The 23,452-nt window shown below is 46.5% G+C and overlaps 1 protein-coding gene across 1 annotated transcript; it reads right to left on the reverse strand.

Annotated features, from left to right (window-relative positions):
- Window positions 1–4: 4 nt before the first annotated feature.
- Window positions 5–23,236, reverse strand: rftn1a (raftlin, lipid raft linker 1a). The gene is made up of 11 exons (XM_047605323.1): window positions 23,115–23,236; window positions 22,949–23,013; window positions 16,712–16,863; window positions 8,444–8,630; window positions 6,074–6,182; window positions 3,610–4,303; window positions 3,318–3,521; window positions 2,481–2,590; window positions 2,172–2,275; window positions 1,714–1,789; window positions 5–1,398 (listed from the first exon to the last, which is right to left on the reverse strand). The coding sequence occupies exons 3-11, from the start codon at window positions 16,857–16,859 to the stop codon at window positions 973–975; spliced, it is 2,058 nt and encodes a 685-aa protein (XP_047461279.1). The 5' UTR covers window positions 16,860–16,863; window positions 22,949–23,013; window positions 23,115–23,236; the 3' UTR covers window positions 5–972.
- Between the last annotated feature and the right edge of the window lie 216 nt (window positions 23,237–23,452).

A 23,452-nucleotide genomic window follows, 5' to 3' on the forward strand; every position in this document is an offset into this window, starting at 1 on the left:
GTTGTTGTTGTTTTAAAACACTTTATTGACCTTGTTTTTATATTAACATGTTACGCTACTTATACACAACACAGGTGGCCCAGGAATAGAGTAATAAATAGCCGACTAAGTGACATATTTTCCAGAGTGACAAATTAGAAAAAAGGAACGTTGTCGGTGGCCTCGTGTAGGGTATCGTCACACAGACATCTGATTATATTTAACCAGGTTTGGAGAGAATTTGTGATGTTCCCAAAATTTGCATCGAAAATCTTTTTATTTAGAACCAGACTCAGGGTGTATTTCTGATTTCCACAGTGAGAGACTAAGATTTGAAACAGTTCGATGTATTTTACTCTGTACCTGCTGCTAGATATGTACTGATAATGAAACAAAAAACAAACTACAGAATCAAGACACTTTTCAAAAGGCTGCAATTACTTGACATCACTGTACTCGCATCGATCCACACTCTAATACACGACGTAATGCATTCATCGTTTCAGCCTTCTTCTCTTTTTCTCCCCCTCTTGTGTTTTTCTCTTAAATGATCATAATCTTTGCATATAAAAATACAGCGAGCCCAGAGAAATCAAAACTCCCAGTTCTGTGACGAGTAAGTCGTAAAGTACAGCCGTCTGAGAGGAAACGATACTTAAGGCTTCGACTGGAGTCTAGCTCTAGGTTGCACTGTATAGCCTCGAACAGGCACGGTGCGAAATAAAGACACATCAAATAGCAGCACTGACCCAAAGCAGAGAACTGCACGGCACTCTTGCCATTTACAGGAGCTACGACCTCGACGGCGTGCGTTGACGCCATAAACGGAGCAGATAGAAGCAATCTAGATACAGCGTATACCTGACTACATCTGGGCTGTCCACAGAGGAACGGAAACATTGAAAAGATCCTACTTTTTATTATTTTTTTTTATTATTTTTTAAGTAAACTGAGCAAGTTTCGGTTCCCTTCGCCCGCTTTGTGCCAAATGTGTCAACAGACACCGGAAAACAGCTGCTGTTTGATCCGCTCTTCAGTCTTCACCTCCTCCTTGATCCCCCCATCATCTCCCTGGCAGAAATCTGTCCATCTCACCGACTTCTCCTGCGCGGACAGCAGCATCCTATCAATGTCAGTCTCCTCTTCCCGGTCTTCGACAGAAGCCCTGCTCTCCGAGAGGAAGGAGAAGCCCGTTTGATGTTGTCGCGCGTCCTCTTCCCTCTCCTCGCCACCCCTCTGAAGGCTCTCGCTCCTTCCGCTGTCCCCGCTCTTCCTTCCCTCTGCTTCTTCCTCCCCTTTCTTGTTTCTCCTCAGCCTGTCCATCTCGGTCTCTGTCACGGGGGACGCGTCCTCTTTCTCCTCTAGCGTTTCTCCGGCGGAGTTTTTCTTTGCCTTGCCGCGACCCCTGAGGCTCAGCATCTGAAATCAAACAGATGTGTTTGAGACACTTTAGCGCTTTGTGTCATGTCTTTTTCTTTCGCTCTCCCCAGACACCTGACAAAACACAACAAAGCCTCCTTCACTGATGCCTTTTTCCTGTACAGTTTGAGGCCAACCACTCGCCTATTATTAGACTTCTCCTGAGCGGGTTTATATTCGCTGTACATCCCATATTTAGTAACGTGACTTTTTTTTAATGGCACCTTCTGTGACATAAAGGAACGTGCCCTAAAGGCACATCAGAGGCAGGTGACAGGTTTGTCGCTAAAGACGGCAGAAACAGGGAAGACGAACCTTGAAGTCTTTTCTCTTGCGCTGCAGAACGGGTCTCTGAAGGAAGAGGATTTGCTTGGTCGACAAACTCCCGTCACTGCACAAAGAAAACAGCAGCACTTTAACCACTGTTACCTGCCACGCCGCAATGCGAGGAGGCGCTCGCTAACGCTTCTCGCTACATGTGCTCAAATTCAGGCTGCTGGTTGGTGAAGTGACAGGTTACAAGACAAATGCGGTTCGGTGCCGTTTTTGTTTTCTTGCAGCTCCGGCAGATTTCAAAAGAGGTTTCATGCAGAGATGGGCATATGATCACAATTTGTCAGATCTCTGCTCCATCTGTCCTCAGTATCCAAGTTAGACTGTCGGCCCTAATCCCAGGAAGAATTGGACCGGCAACGTCTTAGACAAAGGACGATAAAATTAACAAAGCAGTAATTAGCCGTGGCTTTAGTGGTGAATGGTTGCGTTTTTCTCGCCTGTTTGTCTTGACGATCGGCGTGGGCAACACACACATAAGTCGCCATCCGTACGGGGCTAAAGACTGGAGCAGTGGGATGTAGTCTGTCTTCACCACAACACCCTGCACACACAGACACAGCAAAGGACTCATACAGTGGTACACAATCATACATGTAGAGATAAAAAAAAAAAAGAGCAGCAACACTGGACGAAATTGTGCTTAGAAACAAGACTGGAAGTGCAAATATGTTTTATCTGCATTCTCATTGAACTCTGAAGGATTTCAAGGTCACTGTCTTATTCAGCGTTTCAAAAAAAACCCTCACATCCACAACGGTCCACTGCTCAACCACGATGGCATCGTACGAGGTGTTTGCGGTCTCCTCTGCAGAGCTCTGGAAGATGAACACGCTGTCCACGGACGAGACACCGTTGTCTGGAGGGAAACAAATTGCAGCCAGATAAACCCGGGAGGATGCACGCGATTCAAACAGGAACTAAGAACTAATCTCCATTCTCCAATCTCTCACCACGGCTCCCCTGTTCCCCTTGGCTTAAGCCCGCTTATTCCACGGGTGGCTGCACAGTGACTTAACAGTGTGAGCCGTGGACTTGTGCCACCTAACACCATGCATATCATCCACTACCCCGCAGTGAAGCGGGGATCTACAGCCTGAGCAGCCTTCTCACCTCGTCAAGCAATCAGGCGGATTGGAGACATTTACATTGGCAGGTGATCAAAAGCTAATTTACAGCCCGACTCTACAGATCCCCTTAGCCTTAGGGAGCATTTTTTTGCAGCTTTCCGCTAATTTTGGCTTCATGCCTTATAACTTCAGTATTTGGTTTAGTGTATCTGTTCTCTCAGTGCCAGAAGTTTTGACTAACTCCCTGCATGTTATGGATCCATCACCAGACCGGAGCTAACGCTAACAACCAGCTGGTGAGAGCTGTAGAGTCTGTAGGAGCTAATGAGTCAGATATTTCCCTCAGTTGTTGGTGGAGACCAACGCTGAGCTAAAATTGACATGGGTGTTACATTCTCAGAGTGAACCGAGATTTGAAAAATACTGTACTGCCGAGATTCTCGTGTTTCTTGTGTGTTACTTTGAACGTTTTTCCTCACACAACATTACTTCCACTGCTACGGCCACAGAACCTACCGCTATCGTCTCTGAGGTGGAAGAACCCGTCGATGAGCTGCGCTCCGCTGGTGAAATGCTGAGTCATGTGGTCCAGCCAGTGCGCGTCAACGTCCGTGATGAGCCCCGTCTCTTTCTGGACTCGCAGCGGCACCCTGAGCGAGTAGAACCTCAGAGAGGTGTTCAGCTCCTCAGTGTGGTTGTACAGCGCAAACAGCTGCATCCCTACACACACACACACAAATAAAAAACATAGAAGTTTGGCAACCGGAATGATGATGATGATTGACAAACTGGACTACTGCTCACTTACTGGCCTGCGACGGTGGTGAAGTGGCTCCCTTCTCTGAACCCTTTAACCTGATGTGGTTGTTGTTGTGTGTCGTCACCCTGCCTTGCCAAGCAGAGCTGGACCTTCTTTCGTGGCTGTGGTCGAGTTCTGGAGAGCTGAGCCAGCTGTCCGAGCTGGAACCCCGTCTTTCCCTCTGGCTGGGAAGGCTAAACTGTTTCTCTGTGGACGCATTTCGTTTAGCTTCAGGTACGCTCCACTCCTGCTGCCTCACGGCACCCGTTGTTTCTGGAGGGCTCGGACAAAGCTGGTTCCCCTCAGCATCATCCTGAACCGTGTCTACACCAGATCTGACGTGACGCTGAGGTTCGTTCATCGATGCTTTGATGCCAATTTGCTCAGGAGACTCCTCCGTGTTGCGCTCTAAGCTGCGGGTGGGCTTCAGAGGGTTGTGGTCCCGTGTGTCGTATTCTGCATCGCCATGATCTAAGTGTTGAGGCTCATGAGGGCACTGATCGGCGTCTGGCCCATTTTGATGTGGGTCTGTGGGATCTGTCGGGCTGGTGCTGGCGCTGAAAGGGTGTCGGTGTATGGGCGAAGGGCTTGAATGTAAGGACGACAGCTCCTCAGGATCCCAGTTCCCCAGGAAGCAGGGTCCGCCACCTGGCTGCTGCAGAAAACCCACAAACATCACCCCTTGCTCCGCTACATCCTGGATCTGTAGGGGAGACGTTTGCACACAATGTTATCGTCTATTTTGCACCCTTTATCTCCATTAAAATAAATATGAGCGATGCATAAATAAAGTCTTTCCACAGATAAATACGTGCGGCCTGCTCTCCTATAGCCAGACAAACAAAGCCTCATTTACACACAAACAAAGGCTGACACATGCAGGGAGGATAGTCTGCAAAATAACAACCTACCTAATCATCTGCAAAGATCAAATATTCAAATGACAAAAGGGTCTCATTATTTCAACGCATCCATGTATGCGTGTGTGTGTATTTGTGTGTACATGTGACTGCGCCGCTCCCTCCCATGGAGCCGCGGTGGTTAATTGTCAGTTGATATTTGCGCTGACAGTTTAAGACGAGCTCGACAGGGAGAGAAATCAGATTGGAAAACTACCGGCGAACAATAATGAGACACATCTTCCTCTATTACCCACTACTTTTGACGCTTCACTCATCCGCACGCACAAACGTCCCGTTTATGGAAACAGCCCCCCCCCCTTAGCAGGAACCCTCACACGCAGTTTACGCACAATCACGCGGTTTTATCTGATGTCCGATGACAGATTGAGAGTGGGCAGGCTGGTGAGTGGCTGGAAAAACAGAGGTATGGAATATCAAAACTGAGCATGCACACACACACATGCGCGCACACACACACACGCACGCCGTCCTGTCACTCTGCCTGCTCGATGCAGCTCCTTGGTTCTTATCTCGAACTCTCTCTGGCAGCGCGGGATCTGATTGGTTATTCATGTCACGCTGCCGGAGCCTATCACATTATATTCAGTGATGTGCATTTCCATCCAATCAGGTTTTCCTTTGTGCTCTCTGGGTGTTCAGATGCAAATCTATTCAATACAACGCATTTTCATTTCCCAGTGTAGGACTGTTGGCGAATTCACGAGCAGAGGAACTAAAATTTAGTTTAACAGCTGATAAATGCCAGCTCTGATCCTGCTGTCGGCGAGATATCTTAAGGTTAAGTGTTACTATAGTTCACTGTACGTACAGCAACCTTCCATTCATCATGTCATTCCTCCTTTGTTTTAAAGATATGGACATGAATATGAGTCCAGCATGTTTCTCCTCTCTTCCTTGCTCTGCTCCCGTCGCCATGAATTTTAACCCCCCCTCCCCTCTAATCTGTTAAATCTGTAATATTTTAAAATGGGAAAGCTCTAATCAAATTTGCTCCATCTGAATTGGAGAGGCTCTGCGTGTCACTACCAGAGGCAGGGTTACCATATGGCTCAGACAGACAATTACAGCCAGTTGCCCGTAGCCTTCTGAGCGCCGTAATGTTTTTCCTTCATTGTCACAGCACTGCTGCGCCAACGTGGGGCACACAAAGGGAAAAACACACACACACTGCAACAAGTAGGGAGGCGGGGAAGGAGGGTTGGGTTCTATGTCAATTTCCTTTTCCTTTTTTTTTTTTTGTGGTGAAAATAACGCAAAATGTGCCTTCCTTGAAGAATAAAATTGGAAATTCAAGATTTTCTTTGTCCCCCTGTTATCATTTAACAACGTGAGGAGCGTCCTGTGGTCCCTCAGTTATCATAGCATCTTTTCACCTGATACGCCTTTCCGCAACATAATTCTTGCAACATGAAGCCCTGAACTCTACAATGGAGCCTCTTACGCTCACTGGATGCCAGCTACATGATGCTAGACAGATTGTTTGCCAAACAATTTTCATCCAAATTTCAGAAATTTTAAAAGGGGGAATACTAGATACGACTAGAACTCACCCGCTTGACGTAGCTCTGGATCACTTCGGGGTCAGCAACCTGGTGACCCGCCACGCAGACGTCCGTCTCCAGGCGATTTCTCGCCCATCTCAGCTGGTTCTTCTCTGAGCTGTAATAGCAAAAATAAACACACATACTCAACATAAACATCAGTCACTTGGGTTTTCTGTCCTGCTCCTATGAATGAGGAAAATGTCAAACATTCCGGCGCTGCTATTGCCCTTGACTCTTTCCTTCAGCTTCCCTGTTCATTATAACCAGAGCAGTTATTGCACCCAGCACCATAACCGTCTAAAGGAGCCTCGACCCCGCAGCAGACATGTTCATGTTCACGAACACTTATTGACCCAGAATGATGACACGCAGACACATAATGTCAATTCTGGCGCAGGGTGAATTTTCCATTTGAGGAGAGCACACATTCACCGCGTCGACAAAAGACTTATTAGACAGAAATCGCTCTCATGAAAGGAGTATTCAGATACGCCTCTTCAGATCTGGATTGAGGTCAGGGGGAAGGCCGCGGTAATATCTTGTGCTCTGAGGCGTGAGTGACATTCTCAGCTAGATTTGAAACAGCAAATCAGTGATATATTTTTGTTCTTTCATTTTTTTAAAGCGGTTTTGATGAAAGGGGGTGGCGGCGATGGCGAGATAAAAGGCAGAGTAAAGGGGGCGAAGGGGGGTGATGGGCACAAAAGCAAAAGGGAAGGGTGGGGGGTGGGGTGGGGGGGGTCATCACTGAAGAAAGCAGATGAAAGGATGCAGAGATGGTTTCTCTCTTTCAGTGTGCCGTTCCCCTCTGGCGGGCACTGATGATGCAATCAGCCGTCTCCACGGTGACAGGTGCCAGGAAGCAGCAGGACCACTTGGCAGGAGGGGCATCAAAGGGGCAGGCTGGCACCTGCCCGTGCATTAAAGCGCATGTGTGTTTGTGTGCGTTTACAGTATACAAGTTCTCCTGAGACTGAGGAGAATGCCCGTAAAGTAAAAGTTACATATACTGTATGACCATGGTTGTGCGAACGAATAGATCCACATGGATCTGTAAGAGATGTGCGTTGATTATGTACAGTTTGAGTGTTTAGTAAAACATGTTGAGTTTGGATCACAGGTATCATTTTCCAGAAAATGGTATGTGAAGTGCTATAATCACTATCTATCCATGTAGTAATTATGAATAAGTCACATATGCAGATAAGTACAATGTCTCTTGTACATATTTTTCCCCACATGAGGTCCCATGGTTGCATATCAGAAGGGACATGACTTCACCTTTCTATGTAGACAAAGCATGCATACTTTGAGCTACATGCTAATGCTAACGTCAACTAACTAATTAGCGTTCTCGCAATGGCAGTGGAAGCATTTTGCAACTCCTTGGACCATGAATGCATCCGTCAGATTCAACGCCCAGCCATGAATTTGACTTTGAGACATTTCAGTAAATAAATATTTCACCTGTTGGCGGCGCTACCAACAAGTTAGCCGTTAATATTCGTCTCAGCTCTCGGTGCTTGAGCAGCCTAAAAGAAATCAGCAGCATTTGCTTAAAATACAGAGACTTTAAATGCGTCATGACTTTGGCCTAACCAAAAAAAAAAAAAAAAACACACCCTCACTGCCATTCCTAGAGCCATGGCGCTAGCATGGATAATAAACTACTTAGAGGAACTGGGGGGGGAAACAGATCTCTCAACTCGCTGCCAGTGGCGGTTATTGAATTAATCTTAAACTGACACATATCGTGACACTTCAAGCAGCAAAGTGTTGGCGGAAAATGGAAAAATTTGACGCGACACAGAATGGAACAGATCTGCAAATGAATGTGCCATCAGGGCTGCATAAATGATGACGAACACTCAAGCGTGAGGCACAGTGTAAAGAGGTCTCTGCGTGCACGTGCGGCATATGGGTTAGATCTGTCATTAACTTCCGTGATGACATGCTGGGTGCTGAAGTGTGAAGCCTCTGCCCATACATGGATGCTGAATATTGTAGTTTTTTACTTTTACCAGAGGGAGAACTGGGTTACACATGACAGTGTACAGTGTATTATCACGTATGGGCCAGAGTGAAAGAATTGGGGTAGTGGGATAAAATTAGCTGCTTTAAGTGGCTGACTCATCTGCAGTTAATTTCGCAATGAAACAAAGGAGGCGAGGAAGCTTGTGATAATGAGTCTCAATTGGTTTCCGTGTCAAAACAATAAGTACACAAAAGCTGGCACCTTCCAACTATTGGCTAAAAGTGGCTGCATATGAATCATCTCGTTCATCTTAATCTGCATTTAAGATCATCTCAGCTGGCTGTTTCCTAACTGGAGGTGGTCGTGATGCCGAAGACGTGGGGTGCGTTTAATTCGCGTACCTCGGTGTCTCTCGGACCAGCACGGCCCGGTGGAGCTGCCGCTGGATGTGCGCGTGGCGGGGGCCGCAGGGGTGGACAAACGGGTGGACGGCAACCAGGACAAAGCCCTGCGTGTAGAGCTCCCTGACCTGAACCGGCAGCTCTCGGACCGAGGACAGGCAGAGCACCGACGACACCGATGAGACCTCTGTTGGGGAGCAGAGCGGGGGTGAGAGGGAAGGGAGAGAAACAAGGTTAGAGGAGAAGGGGCCAATGGGAAAATGCGGCGAAGACGAGGACGGGTCAGGCGGCAGGGGGAAGGTAGCACATGGGGAGGGCTGAAAAACAAGAGGAAATGAGAGAAGGGGACAAAGGGTATGAAGGAACAAAGACGGAGCGTGTTTCATTATGATAATTCCCGCTGAACAACAACACATGGCATCTTCACGCTAAATCAGGAACTAATTACACCAGAACTATTAGCCTGTGTCCTCACTGTCACCGGCACAGTCTGGCTTTTGAAAGGCACACACTTCTGGAGATATGCATGCGTGCAAGAGATATGCACTGGCATGTATGGAAGGTTGTGGGGGAAGTTAAATAGGGCTAACCACGGCGGAGATCCAGCACAAATACATCAAAAGGTTCGAGAGACAATGCCATCACGTTGCCTGCCTGGGTGTTGGGCATTAGCAGCAATCGCTAACACCGAGCCGCGTTCCCTTATTAACAAACCCAATGTTAAGAAATGCTTTCGCTTCAGTGGAAGTGGTTACAGAGCGGAGCTTATCGTATGGAAGCAAAGTGTCACGGCAAATCCACCGAGGAGAGCGCAATGTTTGTGAGAGCGGCCCTCTTGAGGTCGGTGCATTGTAGTGAGGCTTTCTGTCTGGTTACGGGCTTTTAAGGCAGCATGCGTGTGTGACTGTGGGTTTCTGAGTGAAGCCAGGTGTGTGTGTGTGTGTGTGTGCGAAAGAGGGAAGGGTGGAAAAGGAGAAGAAACAGCCAGAAAGAGCAAAGGCAGTTAGCAGAGCAGAGAGAGAGATGAGGCTGTCTGTTTGTGCCTGAATGCTTGTCATCCTTCCCCATTCAATCTCATTTGCATGGGTCTGGAGAAGAGAAAATAACCTGAATAAATTAACTAGACACTCACACAAAAACACACAGATACACACACACACGCACACACACACGCGTCTACGCACTGGGAAGAAAGAAATGTGCAAGCCATCTCATTTTCAATTTGTTCTCCATCATCTGGCGTGTTCACACACACACACACGCGCACACAAATGCACATGAGAAGTATGTGCACATGAGCCCACATTTTCCGGACTCCCATTTCCAGTTAAACAATGAAGAGAGAGAAGAGAAAATGTGACCATCACGTCACGTTGGCATAACGGCTTGGATCCATGAGAGCTTTTCATCAAGCCAACACTTAAACGGGTGTCTGTGGGGACTTATCAAAAGCAGTACAGTGATAATAATAATAACAGCTGGAGACTGGCATAGGGCGGCAGTGGTGGCGGTGGTGGTGGGGGGGATAACAACGATCCTGTCACCGTAAACAGTCATTAGCCGTCATTAGCTCTGCGCGGCTGGCACTCACCCACCGACAAGACGCAGGCGAGGCATCGCAGCTAATTCAGGCAAGGCACACAGAAAGTTATTAGGGTGTTATGCAGCCGCTTTAGGCTGGGAAGCGACTTCATTTATACTGTCTGCCACTGTGGGATTTAAAAGGGAGGCAGCGATTCCGCTCCAGAATGGGAACATGGGAACGGCTCGGGGCAGAAAAGCTGGCTGGAGTTTTATAGTGCCAGCTAGGCAGGGCAGGGAGGTAGTATCAGTAGCATGCAAGTGCAAAAGAGTGCACGTGTTCAGGAGAGTTCGAGGCGTGCGCCGAAGCGATTGCGAGTGAGCGTGCGTTTTACGGGGAGTGGGAACACCTGCATCTGTACGCAGCGTTTTGAAAAGATAAGGACACGTCCAAGGGCACACCGTTCAGCTGTCGGTCCCGCTATTTACGTCTCAACCCGCAAGCTTTGACCACGTCCCGGCCGCTGCGCGCTCGGATCGACGTCTCACTCTTTCACCCCCGGGGTTTTCGCAGGCTGCATGCGGGGTGTGAGAGTCATCCCTCTCCAGTTGCCGCCTGAAAGGGCTTATTAATTCCTTGCACAAGTCGCTGGCTTTCTGAGTGTGACCGTAAAGCACATTTCGCGGTGCAATTCGTGCCACGGTGTCGCAGCGAGTGTGTGCGGGCCATCTTTTTGCCCTTGTTTGTGCGCACACATGAGAAAGAAAGAGTTTCGCACTAAGCCTGCTAGGTGATGCATGGGGATTACTACTTACAGCCACCCTCAAGGCTTATCCCTCCGCTCGCTGGAGGTTCACGTTTATTTAAATAGCCTCCTAATGACTTGCAGAGGTTTCGGGCAAGGATATGCGCCAAAACAGTGACTGTAAAATAATCAACTTCCTGGAGCCAGGAGCTCCCCCGCTGTTTATGGAATGCAGCCGCAAGTTATGACAGTAGTCGGTCAGTGTCTGAGCTCAGGCAAAGGAGGTCTGATCTCCCCAGAGCGCCCGCTTTATGAGAAATGTCTCAGAAAGAGAGCCGGGTTCACAAAAAACGGCTGACGAGCACAAGCAGGAGGAATAAAAAGGTCTGCTGTGGTGAGAACACAGCGTGGCGCTTAAGGCACATACAGTACCCGTGTACTTGTGATGCTGTGAACTCCGGGCTGGCTCACTTTTGACACACAGCAAACTCTCAGCCATCTTTGCAAATGAGATTGAAAAGCGGGTAAATAATAATAATAATAAAAAAAATAGACTGAATGATTTCAATTTGGAGCGAGACGAACAATCTTTCGGAAAAAATTGCGCTCACCTTGAAAAGCGTGTCAGGCAGCGCGGATGTAAACTGATGGATGTGTGCGACGTCTGCCCTCTAAGACAAATACATCACACACAGATTCAGACAGCAGGGACGTATCATGTACGGTAGAAGGAATACATCACGCTCCGTCAACACAAGAAATACCTACCACAACACTGCTGTGCGCTCGTGTCCACACACACACGACTGCACAAATCTGTACATAAAGGTGAAAGCAGTGCAAACCACCACAACAATACACGCACACCCGCACACACAGCCGAGAATTAGACACATGTTGTAAGTTTTAATGAGCCGAGTGGGTCTCGGTCTCTGCAGGGCAGCAGAAAGTCATCATCTGAGTTCAGCTCCTCGCTGTCTGCTCCAGAGGCCCGCGTTAGTCACACAGCATCACACCTAACTCACTTCCTCACACATCCGCCGAGTCCTGACTCCCGCTCGCTCACCCTCGCACCTCTAACTCTCTTTCTCTCGACTTTCTCTCGCTCTTCCCCGCCTCAGACCCGACGGCCGCTCGCCGCAACTTTGGGCTTCAAGCGCGGTTCCTTCTCTCCCCCTCAAGTCGCCTTCGTTACACCCTTCTGACTTTACTCTGCCTCCCTTCCAGCTCCCTTTTTTTCCCCCTCTCCTCTCTACACCGTGTTTTCCGCTTTCTCTCTCTCTCTCCATTTCTTCTGCTCATTATCCGAGCGCAGCTTCGACACAAAGGATTCTGGGTTGAAATGTCACACCTGCCTGTTACACTTTATACTCTGCGTTCATGCTGACATGTTAAAGTAACCAATGTTATAGCAGCGATAATGAAGATCATGGCAGTATAAGAAAGAAAAGGGCAACTGGACTTGTTGCCAACCAACCCCTTGTTTCAGATTTGTGGGAAAAGCGTCTTTTGACTTGTGTGGGATTATGAGAAGACATCAAGGGAATTTCCAGATTACAGGAGCCACTCATTTGGTCGTTGCTGACCCTCAGTCATGTGAGTTTCAGGAGGGCACCATACGCACATCTTCACAATAAAACCCCAATCCCAGATCAGCCATTTACAGCAGTGAAACGGCTTCTGACCCTGTTCGAGCTTTTGTTTTTTCGATAAACCACGACCTAGATGCACTGCTCCTAGGCTTTGAGATTAAAGAGTAATAAAGCAGTTGAGCAGATTAACCCTCATGCCCCGATAGGGATAAAAGCGTCCTTCTCAATTTTATTTATTTTTTTTGCTTTTTGCTATCATTTTTAGCAAAGGTGCGTATGTTGTAGAAAATTTTTATATTTCAAACTCAAATCCCATAATGCTCCACTTTTACACTGTGTAACCTAAATTGTTATGCCGTATAAATGGCATGTGTTAATATTTTTTTCTACTTTTTTTTACATAATTCTTTTAATCCACTTCAGTACTAATCATAAAAAACAAAGACACTTTGCTTTGATTAATTTCTGACTTTTAACCCTTTATATGCCAATGTTTGGGATGGCATCACAAATTTATATTCATTTTATATTTTGTCATATGCCGTTTTTAGGGCGTTTTTGAAGAGGACACTTTTGTCCCTCAATGGTGACAACGTAACAATTTTAAAATCAGGTATGAAGGTTAAGACACTGGTTTCAGGCCACATGATGAGATGGACCTGGCAAATCAAACATAAGTTCCATGTGTGAACCTCAGGGCAAGCTCTCCTCGCCCTCCCCCGGTTCACCACAGAGACACTGTGGCCCAGCGTGAGGGAGCTGGGCTTAGTCACACAGAAATACTTTTCAGCTCGAGCGCCGTTCGAGGTTCGAGCCTCGTAAAACCAAAAGCTGACACTCCATAATCAGCCACATTGTTTCATCGCTCACTGGTCAAAGGTCGAGTTAGAAATCACGCCGCGCTACTCTTCATTCCGAACATTAAGCTCCTCTTCCTGAGAGCGCAATTTAGTTTAATAAAGAGCCATCCAGTCTCACATATCTCACAGGGGCACCGGCGGATGTATTTGTTTTTCATTAGTGTGTAGGAGTCATCAAGTCGTGCTGGCGGCGAAATAATATTATTAATGGGAACCAAATTGAATTAAAGCGTGGATTTGACCGTGGGTTTCCTCAATGTCATGGACTGACATACAGATTCCTCTGTCTGCCACCCACACACACACACACACACAGAGACACACACACAAATACAAATAAATCCCTTTGCTGGGAATGAGGTCTCTCAATCTCCACAAACAATCAGATAATCCTTCAGGAATCCTTCACTTCCCTTGGTCTCTCTATCACAAATGGAGAGAGACGGAAAGGGGCCGACATATACCCACTCACGGCCACACATACACAGTCGATTCATAGTAGCCGTGTTTATCCTAAAATAGACCCTACCAATCTTAAGCAGCTCAGGTGGCGTCAGTGAGTTTACCATATAAATGACCTGCCTGTCTGTTGAAAGATAACACTAACTCTGGTGACTAAGTGCTATAAAGTGTTTTGCGTGAGCGCGAGTGAGCCGCTACGGCTGCTTGCATGACACCGTGTGTGTGGTCTTTCTCTGTGTGTGTGTGTGTGTGTGTGTGCTGGTGCACATGTGATCACACAATTTATCTGCCACTGCCTTTAGCAACAAGGAAGACAAGCAATCCTCATGTCTATTGTCTGCTTTGGTCACCACCGCCATGTCAGGTTGCCAGACATCTCTCTGCCAACACTACAGCCCGACCCATTTGCCAAACATAACAGGGCTGGCTGAAAATGAAGCCGACTGGCAACCGGACCACTGCCACTTGGCTGTGGCGCTGCGCCTGCTGTCTGTTACAGTGTTGCATTTGAAACTCCCCTAAAAAGGATTTCGGTGAGCCGCCCGCACCTGCTTCTGCTTGTCAGGTGACAGAGAGCACAGCGCGGGTTCGTGAAAACATTAAGCCACACTGGGGAAAAAAAAAAGAGATGATTTTATTTATTTATTTATTTTTTAAATACCTGATTCAACACTATCCATTTCTCCCGATCGCCCTCTTCCTCCTCCCAACTTCACAGACCGCGCCAGCGCAATGGAAGAAGTGGTATTTTTAGAAACTGGATGCCTCTGGAGGATTCTCATCAAACATCCTCGAGATGAGCACACCCACGCGTTTATCAGACACACCATCTTTAATATTCGCAAACGCACACGAACAAAACCACACACGTGTTTCCAAATAGGGAGCATCCTCACAACACACACACCGGCTTTACAGTAGCATGTTGTCATTGTGCAACGGAGGGGGGGGGGGGGGGGGGTGTTGGAGGGGCTCGCCACGCTGTGCACAAACCAGCTGAATCTGAGAATTAGAGAAGTCTTTGAACTCTGCAACAGGAGCTGTACACAGACACAACTTCAGCTTATAAGCCACTTTCAGCCCTCAAGATACTTAGAGTATGAAAAAAAAAAAAAAAAAAAGCAGCTCTGCTGAATTGCTGACCTAAACATTTCATACTGGTTACACGTCGAAATAGCAACTGTGGCTGTTTTATGAGTGGAACACACACAGAGATTGAAACGGAGCAGGAGTTGAGGACGACAAAGCGACGCGGAGTTAAGCGGTAAACAGAGCGAGTCGCTCAGTAAAACTAATTCCTCTGAATTCATTTGGAATGACCAAACATGAAGACGAATTCCTCGGAGCCTCCTCCAGACTGGAACCGGGACAAATGTGAGTCAGATCTGGATAAAGCCTGCCTGCTGCATTTCATGGCCAAAACTTGTTCTTTTCATTTGGGCTGCGTCTAAACCTACTCCTCTTTCACTCATTTATTAGTATGACTGTCATCTCTGAAGCAAAAAACAGGATTATAGGATTAAGGATTGTTAGTCCAGATTAGTATCTAAAGTATCTAGAAATAAGGCCAAGTTAGGTTAATGGTAACTTCCTGAATGTAAAAAAAACATCCTTATCCTCAAGAATGATATATTTAATCCTTGATTATGTACACGTCAAGCATACAGGAAACAATTATTTTAAAGGTCCCATATTATACATTTTTTCAACAATATCATATAGATGTCAGAGGTTCAACATCATTGTTTTCAAAGTGTATTACTCCAAATTCAGCCTCGGTCCTGAATTTCAGCCAGTCAGAAAGTGGCTCCAGTGAGCTCTACTGCGAACAGGCTGCTTCTTAGTCTGTACCTTTAAATGCTAATGAGCTGTGTCTGTCCACGCCCACTCTATGGCCCTCTTGGGGAGAGGATACGGCTTTCGCTGGCGTCTTCGTTTTTAACTTCACACATGCAAAACTTGGGGAAGTTTTGTTGATACATTTCCAGCAAAAATAAAATCGATCCACTGGGTCTTCAGAGGCTCAGAAGAAGGGAGAAAAAACAGACCTCTGTGCTCGTTGATGCGGCCAACAACGCAGCAACGGCTGTGCTTCGCTCGTACCTTTGCCATGTGTGTTTGCGAGGGGAAAAAAATGGCACCCGCTCTGTAATTTTAGAGGGTTGGTTCATCTATCCAGAGAGCAGGTCAAAGGTAGTATCTACTGCCCCACATGACGCCAAGAAGGGCAAAATGTCAGATCTGCTCGTTAGAGCACACATTCGCCAAAAAAGTGGAGCAAGCGAGGGAAGTGACAGAATTCTTTCACTTCTGGGGCCTCAGGCTCTGGGGACACATATGGGACACTTATGAAGGTTTATGAAGTGAATTTTGCATAATATCTCTTGAAATCTCCACTTCTGTTTTGGTCCCCATTCGTTCTAGTGGGAAAAATCTGGCTCTTTAGATACTCACTGCTCATCTGCTGAGGCGATAACTTTAACATCTGTTACGTGCCGGCTAGGCTGGATCAAAACAGTAGGAGATGTCGGACGTATAACAAAACATAACATGCTGAATAACTCTCTACAGTGTGTGTTCGTATTTACGAAGGGTCATTTTCAACAAGGCATACTGTCAACATACTAACCCTCCTATTCAGCATGACGGTTAAAAAAAGATATTAGTTATAGCAGCTTTAATTATCTAAAACCAAGATGGACTTCTTTGACTTTTACTGAAGGTGTATCACCACGCATGCTTTGCTTTTGGATGAAAATGGGAACCATTAGACATTTATGTCTGGCAACATAAACTGGGAGGTTTGCGAGCTCAAGAAAATCCTGAACGTTCGCTGTAACGCTTTCTTAACCTAGAAATGTTTGAATTCATGTTTATCTTGGTTTCTCTTTGATAGAGAGGTGATAAAACAAGTAACACATGACTATTTAAAGAATGCATGCGTGGGAGAAGTCAAGTCACATGACACTAATATCTCACTGGGTTTTACTGGCCGGGCCCAAGCTCTCGAAAAACAACAATGAAAATAACTTTAAATGGAGATGTGTAAGTACTCTCAACACAGAGGTGACTGACACTACATTATACCTTCTTTCCCCAACAGGAAATCCAGGAAGTGGTAGGTGTAGGTCACTCCAACTTTAGTCTCCACCTGAGGCCGACGGAGGGTGGAATAGATATTGCCTGGGCTACGCCTCTCTTCTGTCTTCCGCAACTTTGGGAGTCTACACCCCATATCTCTGTGAGGAGAGGAGAGAACAGAAGAGAAGTGAAAAATTACAAAGTTCACCATGTTGTAATAATTCAGTGTTCTGCTGGGAAACTTTTTGACCTGGTACTTGGTATACCTGGTGTGGATGTTACTTAGGCATGTACCACCCACCTAGACCCGACCAGGAACAACTCAAAAAACATGAAGAACAGCACAAGGTGTTAAAAATTCAATAGATTTCAAACTGATCAAGTATCTGTGGGATGATCCACAAAGGCCCCTCCTCTCAACCCAAAGGACCCAAAGACCCCCACAACAACATCTTGTTACCAGGCACCACAGGACACCCTTTAAATAGACCCTTGTCCATTTTTTGTTGAGTCACAACTGCTTTGGAGGCACAAGGGAGACCTACACAATATCAGGAAGGTGGTCATAATGTTAAGCCTGATCGGTGTCTATGTGAGATGAAAAGGAAGAAAAGGGTGGCAACAAAGGCTCGAGTGCTATTGGTGACAGGCTAGCTTCAGCTTCAGGAAATAACACGTGTGTCCAACTCACACATTCAGAAAAAAAAAAGAAAAAGAAAAAGAAAACACTGCAATCACACTGAAATATGAGAGTGTCAAGCATTACCTGCCCAGTGGGCTGTGATACGCGTATCTCCTAATCAAATAGGGCTGATTAAGAGCGACGTGTTTGATCAGAACGAATTAAAGCAGAAATGAGACTGATTTCCTGCCCTGTCAAGCAGAGCGACATGACACTGGATCGACAGAAGGAGGAGGGGAGAGCCAAGACATTAAGCGCGTTGTACTGCTTATCAATTTATATGTTGATCCGAGGCTTGCCTTGAAGCGCGGAGAAACGTTTTGCTGCATGTAGGGATCAGTACATGCCCTCGAGAGTGGGTGATTGGAAACGAAATTTGGATAGGGCTCGAAACTTCCTGTTAAAATCCTCGTCTTATGAATTTCAACAGGCAATTTGAGCCCAGAGATGTGGGTTGCTGGAAAAACAAGTAGAGTGAGACGATGTTTGAGACTAAAAAAAAAAAAAAAGAGGACAGAGAGAGGGGTAAATGACAAGAGAAAATGGGCGTGACAAACATTTGTGAAGCTAATCTGATGTGACAGCACTGGTACCCTCAAACCATCACCACGGACACGCTTAATATCCCCGTCTGCCGCGGTTTGTGAGAGCCACGAGGTGAGGTGCACATCTGCATGTCTGCGCTAGTTTGTGTACGTGTTCATATGTCTTCCCCAGAGGCAGGTCTATATCTGTATCTCTATATCTCTGTTTTGGGGAGCATGGAGAATGACACAGTAACTCCCATTGGGCCGAGTGCACGGACGTTAACTCGGCTAACGATCCTCACAGACTACATTAAGCCTGAGTGTGAGAGAGAGAGAAATTGAGAGAGAGAGCATGTTTGCTGCGTGCTACGTGCATTTTGGAAAGGTTAGAAAGTTGAGAAAAATAACTAATGCAGCATCTTCGTTGCATTTTCATAAGTCATCCATCTTCAGAGCGTACACTTGCAGACACTCATTTTAAATTTTTGCAAAGAACAAGCGATTAAGAGTCATTATTCTTTCAATACGGCCTTTCATAATGAGGACAAATGAGGAGAGATGGAGGGATGATGCTTTGGGAGACACAGGTGTACTTTATCTGCTCGCCTCCTCTTCCTCCCACCTCTTGACCTGCCCCGTTCCCCTCCTAAACTCTAACACCATTAGCCATTCAGCTCGTCTTGTTCATAATTTGCCCAACTCTCCTCTGGTCTGACCCTTTGCATTCATCACCATTGGTTTGCTTCTTCTTGTTTTCCCTCCCCCAGTCTCCACCATCTTTGATTAGGGCCGCTCCTTGCATTCAACTGGTACAATGGCTTTGATTGGTCTCAAGGTAATCGCTTCATTTTTGTCATTCTCGCTTTTTGCGTCCATCTGATTACGAGGCTTGCCGACTCTCCCGCCATGACCTCTGCGTTCGCCGACACTTTTGTTTTCCCCAACTTCCCTCCCGCCTCGCTACTTCAACTCCGAACTCCGCTCTCTCCATTGTGCCCCTTATTTCATCTGAGTCCATTCCGACTCCCTCCGGTCCACCTCTGCGTCATAATGTCCCACTCCACCCGTCCGCATTCTCTGCTGGCGAGCCGTCTAACCTAGCCCATCCTTCATCCTCCCCTCTATGCGCTTCCCGTGCTCCTGTCTGGTGGCTCAACGAGTTTTCACAGTAAATGCGCTCCCCTGCTGAGCCTGTTAGGTCCAGTAAAACTATAACAATGTCTCCAGACAGACAGACAGACAGTCGCACAGCCAAGTGGGCCTCGGGTTATGACTAAGTTAGAGCATGTGGATCCGCTCCCAAACGTTGTTTTTCCTCCTGGGCAGTGCTTTAATGTGTTCTGTCTGCAGAGGGGGACAAAGGTAATGTGGGGATGCTTAGCAGGCTTCATATCTGGCTGGTTAGGGAAAAGGGATTTAGATGTGAGAGTAGACTCGCTAACACAGACTGGCAACAGTCTTCTATCATAGACTTGCCTCGGATCATTTCCCTCCAGGTTTTTCATTCGATTTTGCCCTATTACAATGCAAATGATCTACGTGTTTAAACAAATTGCATTTATTCACAGCCCTGCTGCTCTATTAATAATGCACTATTCTGTGGTTATTTGGTCTAATATGATAACATTTTGCTTGTGGCAGTTTGTTTTGTCACTCTCAAATACAGTGTCTTGGTCCCAACTAGCCTACTGCTTGACTGTTTGATCCGGTGTCTCATTATCCTCCTCACTGTATGCTGACAGTTCCTTTTTTTTTTCTTTTTTTTTAAATCTCACTTTAAGAGTCGAACTCTGCCTGTGAAGTTAAGAAACAGATATCTGTAATTGGACACAACACTGACATGAAAAAAACCAAGGTTGCAGTGGCATAGTAGCTCCTCCGAGTCTAAGTCTCGAGGCCCTTTTTGCTACATATGAGGCCTTTTTCTCTACATGTTGACATCAAACAGATTCTCTCAGCTGCTGTCGCGCAAAACGCACAGGCAGAAAAAGGCCTTGACAGCAAAAAACATCCATTAAACGGGGAGAGACGGGAGAGAGCGACGGATGAAAGGAACGGAGAAAGAGAGAGAACGGTGCGAAAAAACGGGAGACAGGCGGGGAGCAGCGGAGGGCTTCTCATTAGAGAATCGCTTGTAACGGAGAGTTTTGAAATGACAGCAGATTTATGCGAGAGCGTAATCCGTGTGCGCTGTGCCACCGCTCTGATGCCACACGCTCTGATGGCACTCGGGGGGGATGCCCGCTTTCTAAGAGGCAATGTTCATCCGCAGCAGAGGGAGAGCTACAGATGGACACAGGCCAGGGGAAATGCACGCTGGCGCCACTGGGGAGACTCCAGTCGAAACTTCAAATTCATATTGTTTTCCTTGTTTAAACTAACCTACAACTGTATATTCAAATCCAGCACGGAATACTCGCCACCAACTTGACTAGCAACAAGTAGCGACAGCTGCCAGATTGAGACATGCAGCAGGGATGCAGTATTGCACAACGAGGTGTACAGATACAGAGTAATATATTATGTTACCGTCTATATCCAACCCTTAACTTTTCCAATTTTATCACTGAATTTGTGTATGGAAATATACTTTGAAGCATTTTTGGTTAACAGCTGGTAGTCGATGGACAGAGTTAACATAAACAAGCCATAAGCATTTTTGATGATGATCACGTATTCATTTATTTTGGGGCTGGGATTGACAGGCAGTGTCCACTGAAAACATCTGAGCATTTTACAGTTAAAAATGTGTTCTCACATCGCTAACCTCAAGGACGTCAACATATGTTTGGTAAACGTATGGTAGTATGAGTTAATGGCCCATCACCAATATACTGAAATGTTTTTATCTGCTACCCAGTCAGAAGTTTCTAGGTTTCCCTTATAAGTTAAATCATTTACTTTGCAACATTCCAACGATAATTGTCTCGACAACGCCCCTCTGCTCACACTTTCACCGTTTAAACGTTTTGAGGCGGTTAGATTCTTCCAATCCATCGTGCAGTGCCACCACTTGGGCATCTCATCATCCCAGATTCATTCAGCAGCATGAGCGGCAGCACAAGGAAGTCTCTTTAGCACCAACAAGGAGTCTGGGAACAGATGGTCCAACGCCCACTGAGACCTGATCTCAACATCACAGGGCCAGTCTGGGATCACACGAAGCAACAGACGCGGCTGAGGCAGCCCGAACCGACGGACAATGTGCGGCAAGCTCTCCCAAGGTGCGAGGTTGCGAGTGAAACTAGGAGAGCGGCTGATGTTTTGGCCTTTGCGTGGCGCTCAGGAAAACCTTAAACATGTGGCGTTTAAGCGTCTCTGCTGGCTGCCTTTCTCCAGAGGTGATGCTAACAGAGCAAAAACTGAATGATCTTAGAAATGCATTTAATAATTTTGAGATGTGTGTGCCACCTGGAGTCACGGAAGTGTGTTAGGTTTTCTTTTGATGCATGTTGTATAGCGGCCTGACATGTTCATTCGTACACCTGACACACTAAACTGATTGATAGCAAGAATACAAGTGTCACTTCAGGCTTCCAGTCACATAAATTGCGCTGCTTGCGAGTGGGTGGCATCACAACTACATTATACAGAATGTACATGTTGTTGTGTGACTCTGAATTAACTTTTCATTTCTTTTTTTTCCTTTTTTTTTTAACAGTAATTAAGGCCGTTCCTTGAAGCGCCTTGTGCGCTCGCAACATGTAAAATATGTCACTGAATTTCAAAATTAGAGGTGACAGACTGAGTCCTGGGGAGCCGGCTTCGCTCCTGCTGGGACGGAGATCCAAGATGGGGGGCAGTGGGGGGTGCTCATGAAGGAGGAAAGAGAATGAAGAGCCAGAACAGAAAGAGGAAAGAGAGACAGAAGGATGAGGGAAATGGAGAGAGACAGGCAGGCGTGCAGAGAGCAGAGTGGGAGCATGTCAAGTTGCCTGGAGAGAGGTGTGATCCCCCCCAAGCAACAAAGTAGTCGCCTCATACAGCGTTTTAATGAGGCTGCACAGGGAGGATAAAAAAACAAATTATGACGTTGATGTATTGGTCTGTCTTATGCACTCTTGCACAGTCTTTTTTTTCCTCCAAGAAGAGCAGTTTATGAACAAAAGAGGGCTGTTTCGACTGGTGCATCAGTTTACTGAGCCCCGACCTGGGCTCCTCTGGTTCTTGAATACATCATCCATGCAGCTAGAGGAATAACTGGTGACAGCGTCAGCCTCCTGATTAGAAACCGGCTGTCACTCACCGCTAATGTGTTCTTTTTGCAAATAGATTCCCAGCCATAGAGTGAGCAGCCATACATAGCCCTGTAACTAATTGATCCAACGTGCATTTTGTGGGCGCAGCCTTGCTTGAAATTACATGTTTCGGGTTGTGGTGCGTTCAAGCTCAACCCCAACACACGCACACAACCGCTCTGACAACACGTGGCTATATAGCTGGAGCTGCCCGTTAACGGGAAATGATACATGACAGGTCGCTTACGCACCAGATCTTTCTCGTTGTGACACACACACACACATACACACAGAGACACACGCACACACACTCCATCCCCTTCTTCCATCTGCGCTCGGCACATTTACTCCGTCACGCATATCTCGGGTTCACTTCAACCTGTGACAGGGAGCAGGGGGGCTTATTCGTTTCGTTCCGCCGCGAGTACAAATGGCACACAACATCCCACAAATCACACGACTGTCTGAATGTCCAAAGCAAAAGGATGCCTCTCTGTCACCGGTGTTGTGTTTTTATTATTATTTGTGTTGCTCCAAGACTTCTCCACGGCTCCCACAGCTGACATTTGAGAAGGCGTTTCTCGCTGTCTTGATTTTTTTGTTTTTTTGTTTAAAGTTGTTCTAAAAAGCTGAACACGTTGCGCAATGGGAAAAGTAAGACGCCTAATAACAGTTAATAGTCTATTTTCGCTCATGATATAGGAAAACCCGCATAAAATGTCAACAAGCTGTTGCTGAAGGTTTATTTATTTCTGCAGGAATTAATCCGACAGCCAAAAACAAGATTTCAACTCACCAGCCTCGTCGGTCCCGCTAGCGAACGAAAGCTCCCTCACACTTGAAGCGTCTCCCTCCTCTTTGCTGCGGGAATGAAAGACACCGTGATCCAGTAGGAGGAAAACATGAATCCTTCATTTAGGAACTACAACTCGCTGCGGGCTGGTGATAAACTCTCCGTCTACCTCTCAGTCAGCTGAGCGTGTGCAGGGGAGAAGGAGAGAGGAGGCGGTTTATCTCATCCTCTCTCCTTCCTGTTGTTTCTCACTCGCCGCTCCGGGTTGGACACTGTGAGGAAACTATGTGCATCTTATTATCAACTTACTCGTAAAACTACCACAGTCATTCTCCTGGAAGAAAACAGGAAAAAAACACTCACAAGCCAGTTCATCTGACACGTTTCTATTATTTTATTCCCAGTATAGTCATTGGACTTGAATTACCACCTTTTTGATGCTGTTTTAACAAATCAATAAAGGACTTATTGCATCACTTATATTCAAATCCATTATTTTTCACTAAC

The sequence above is a fragment of the Mugil cephalus genome, chromosome 14 (assembly GCF_022458985.1).
Source record: "Mugil cephalus isolate CIBA_MC_2020 chromosome 14, CIBA_Mcephalus_1.1, whole genome shotgun sequence".
NCBI classification, from domain to species: domain Eukaryota; kingdom Metazoa; phylum Chordata; class Actinopteri; order Mugiliformes; family Mugilidae; genus Mugil; species Mugil cephalus.

Excerpts from the sequence above, each read along its gene's own strand:
- rftn1a (XM_047605323.1), bottom strand. The coding sequence starts at position 16,859 with ATGGGGTGTAGACTCCCAAAGTTGCGGAAGACAGAAGAGAGGCGTAGC. Across the intron at positions 8,631-16,711 it reads TTTCCTGTTGGGGAAAGAAG|AGGTCTCATCGGTGTCGTCG; the intron begins GTATAATGTAGT and ends GCTCCCCAACAG. Across the intron at positions 1,790-2,171 it reads CCGATCGTCAAGACAAACAG|TGACGGGAGTTTGTCGACCA; the intron begins GCGAGAAAAACG and ends TTCTTTGTGCAG.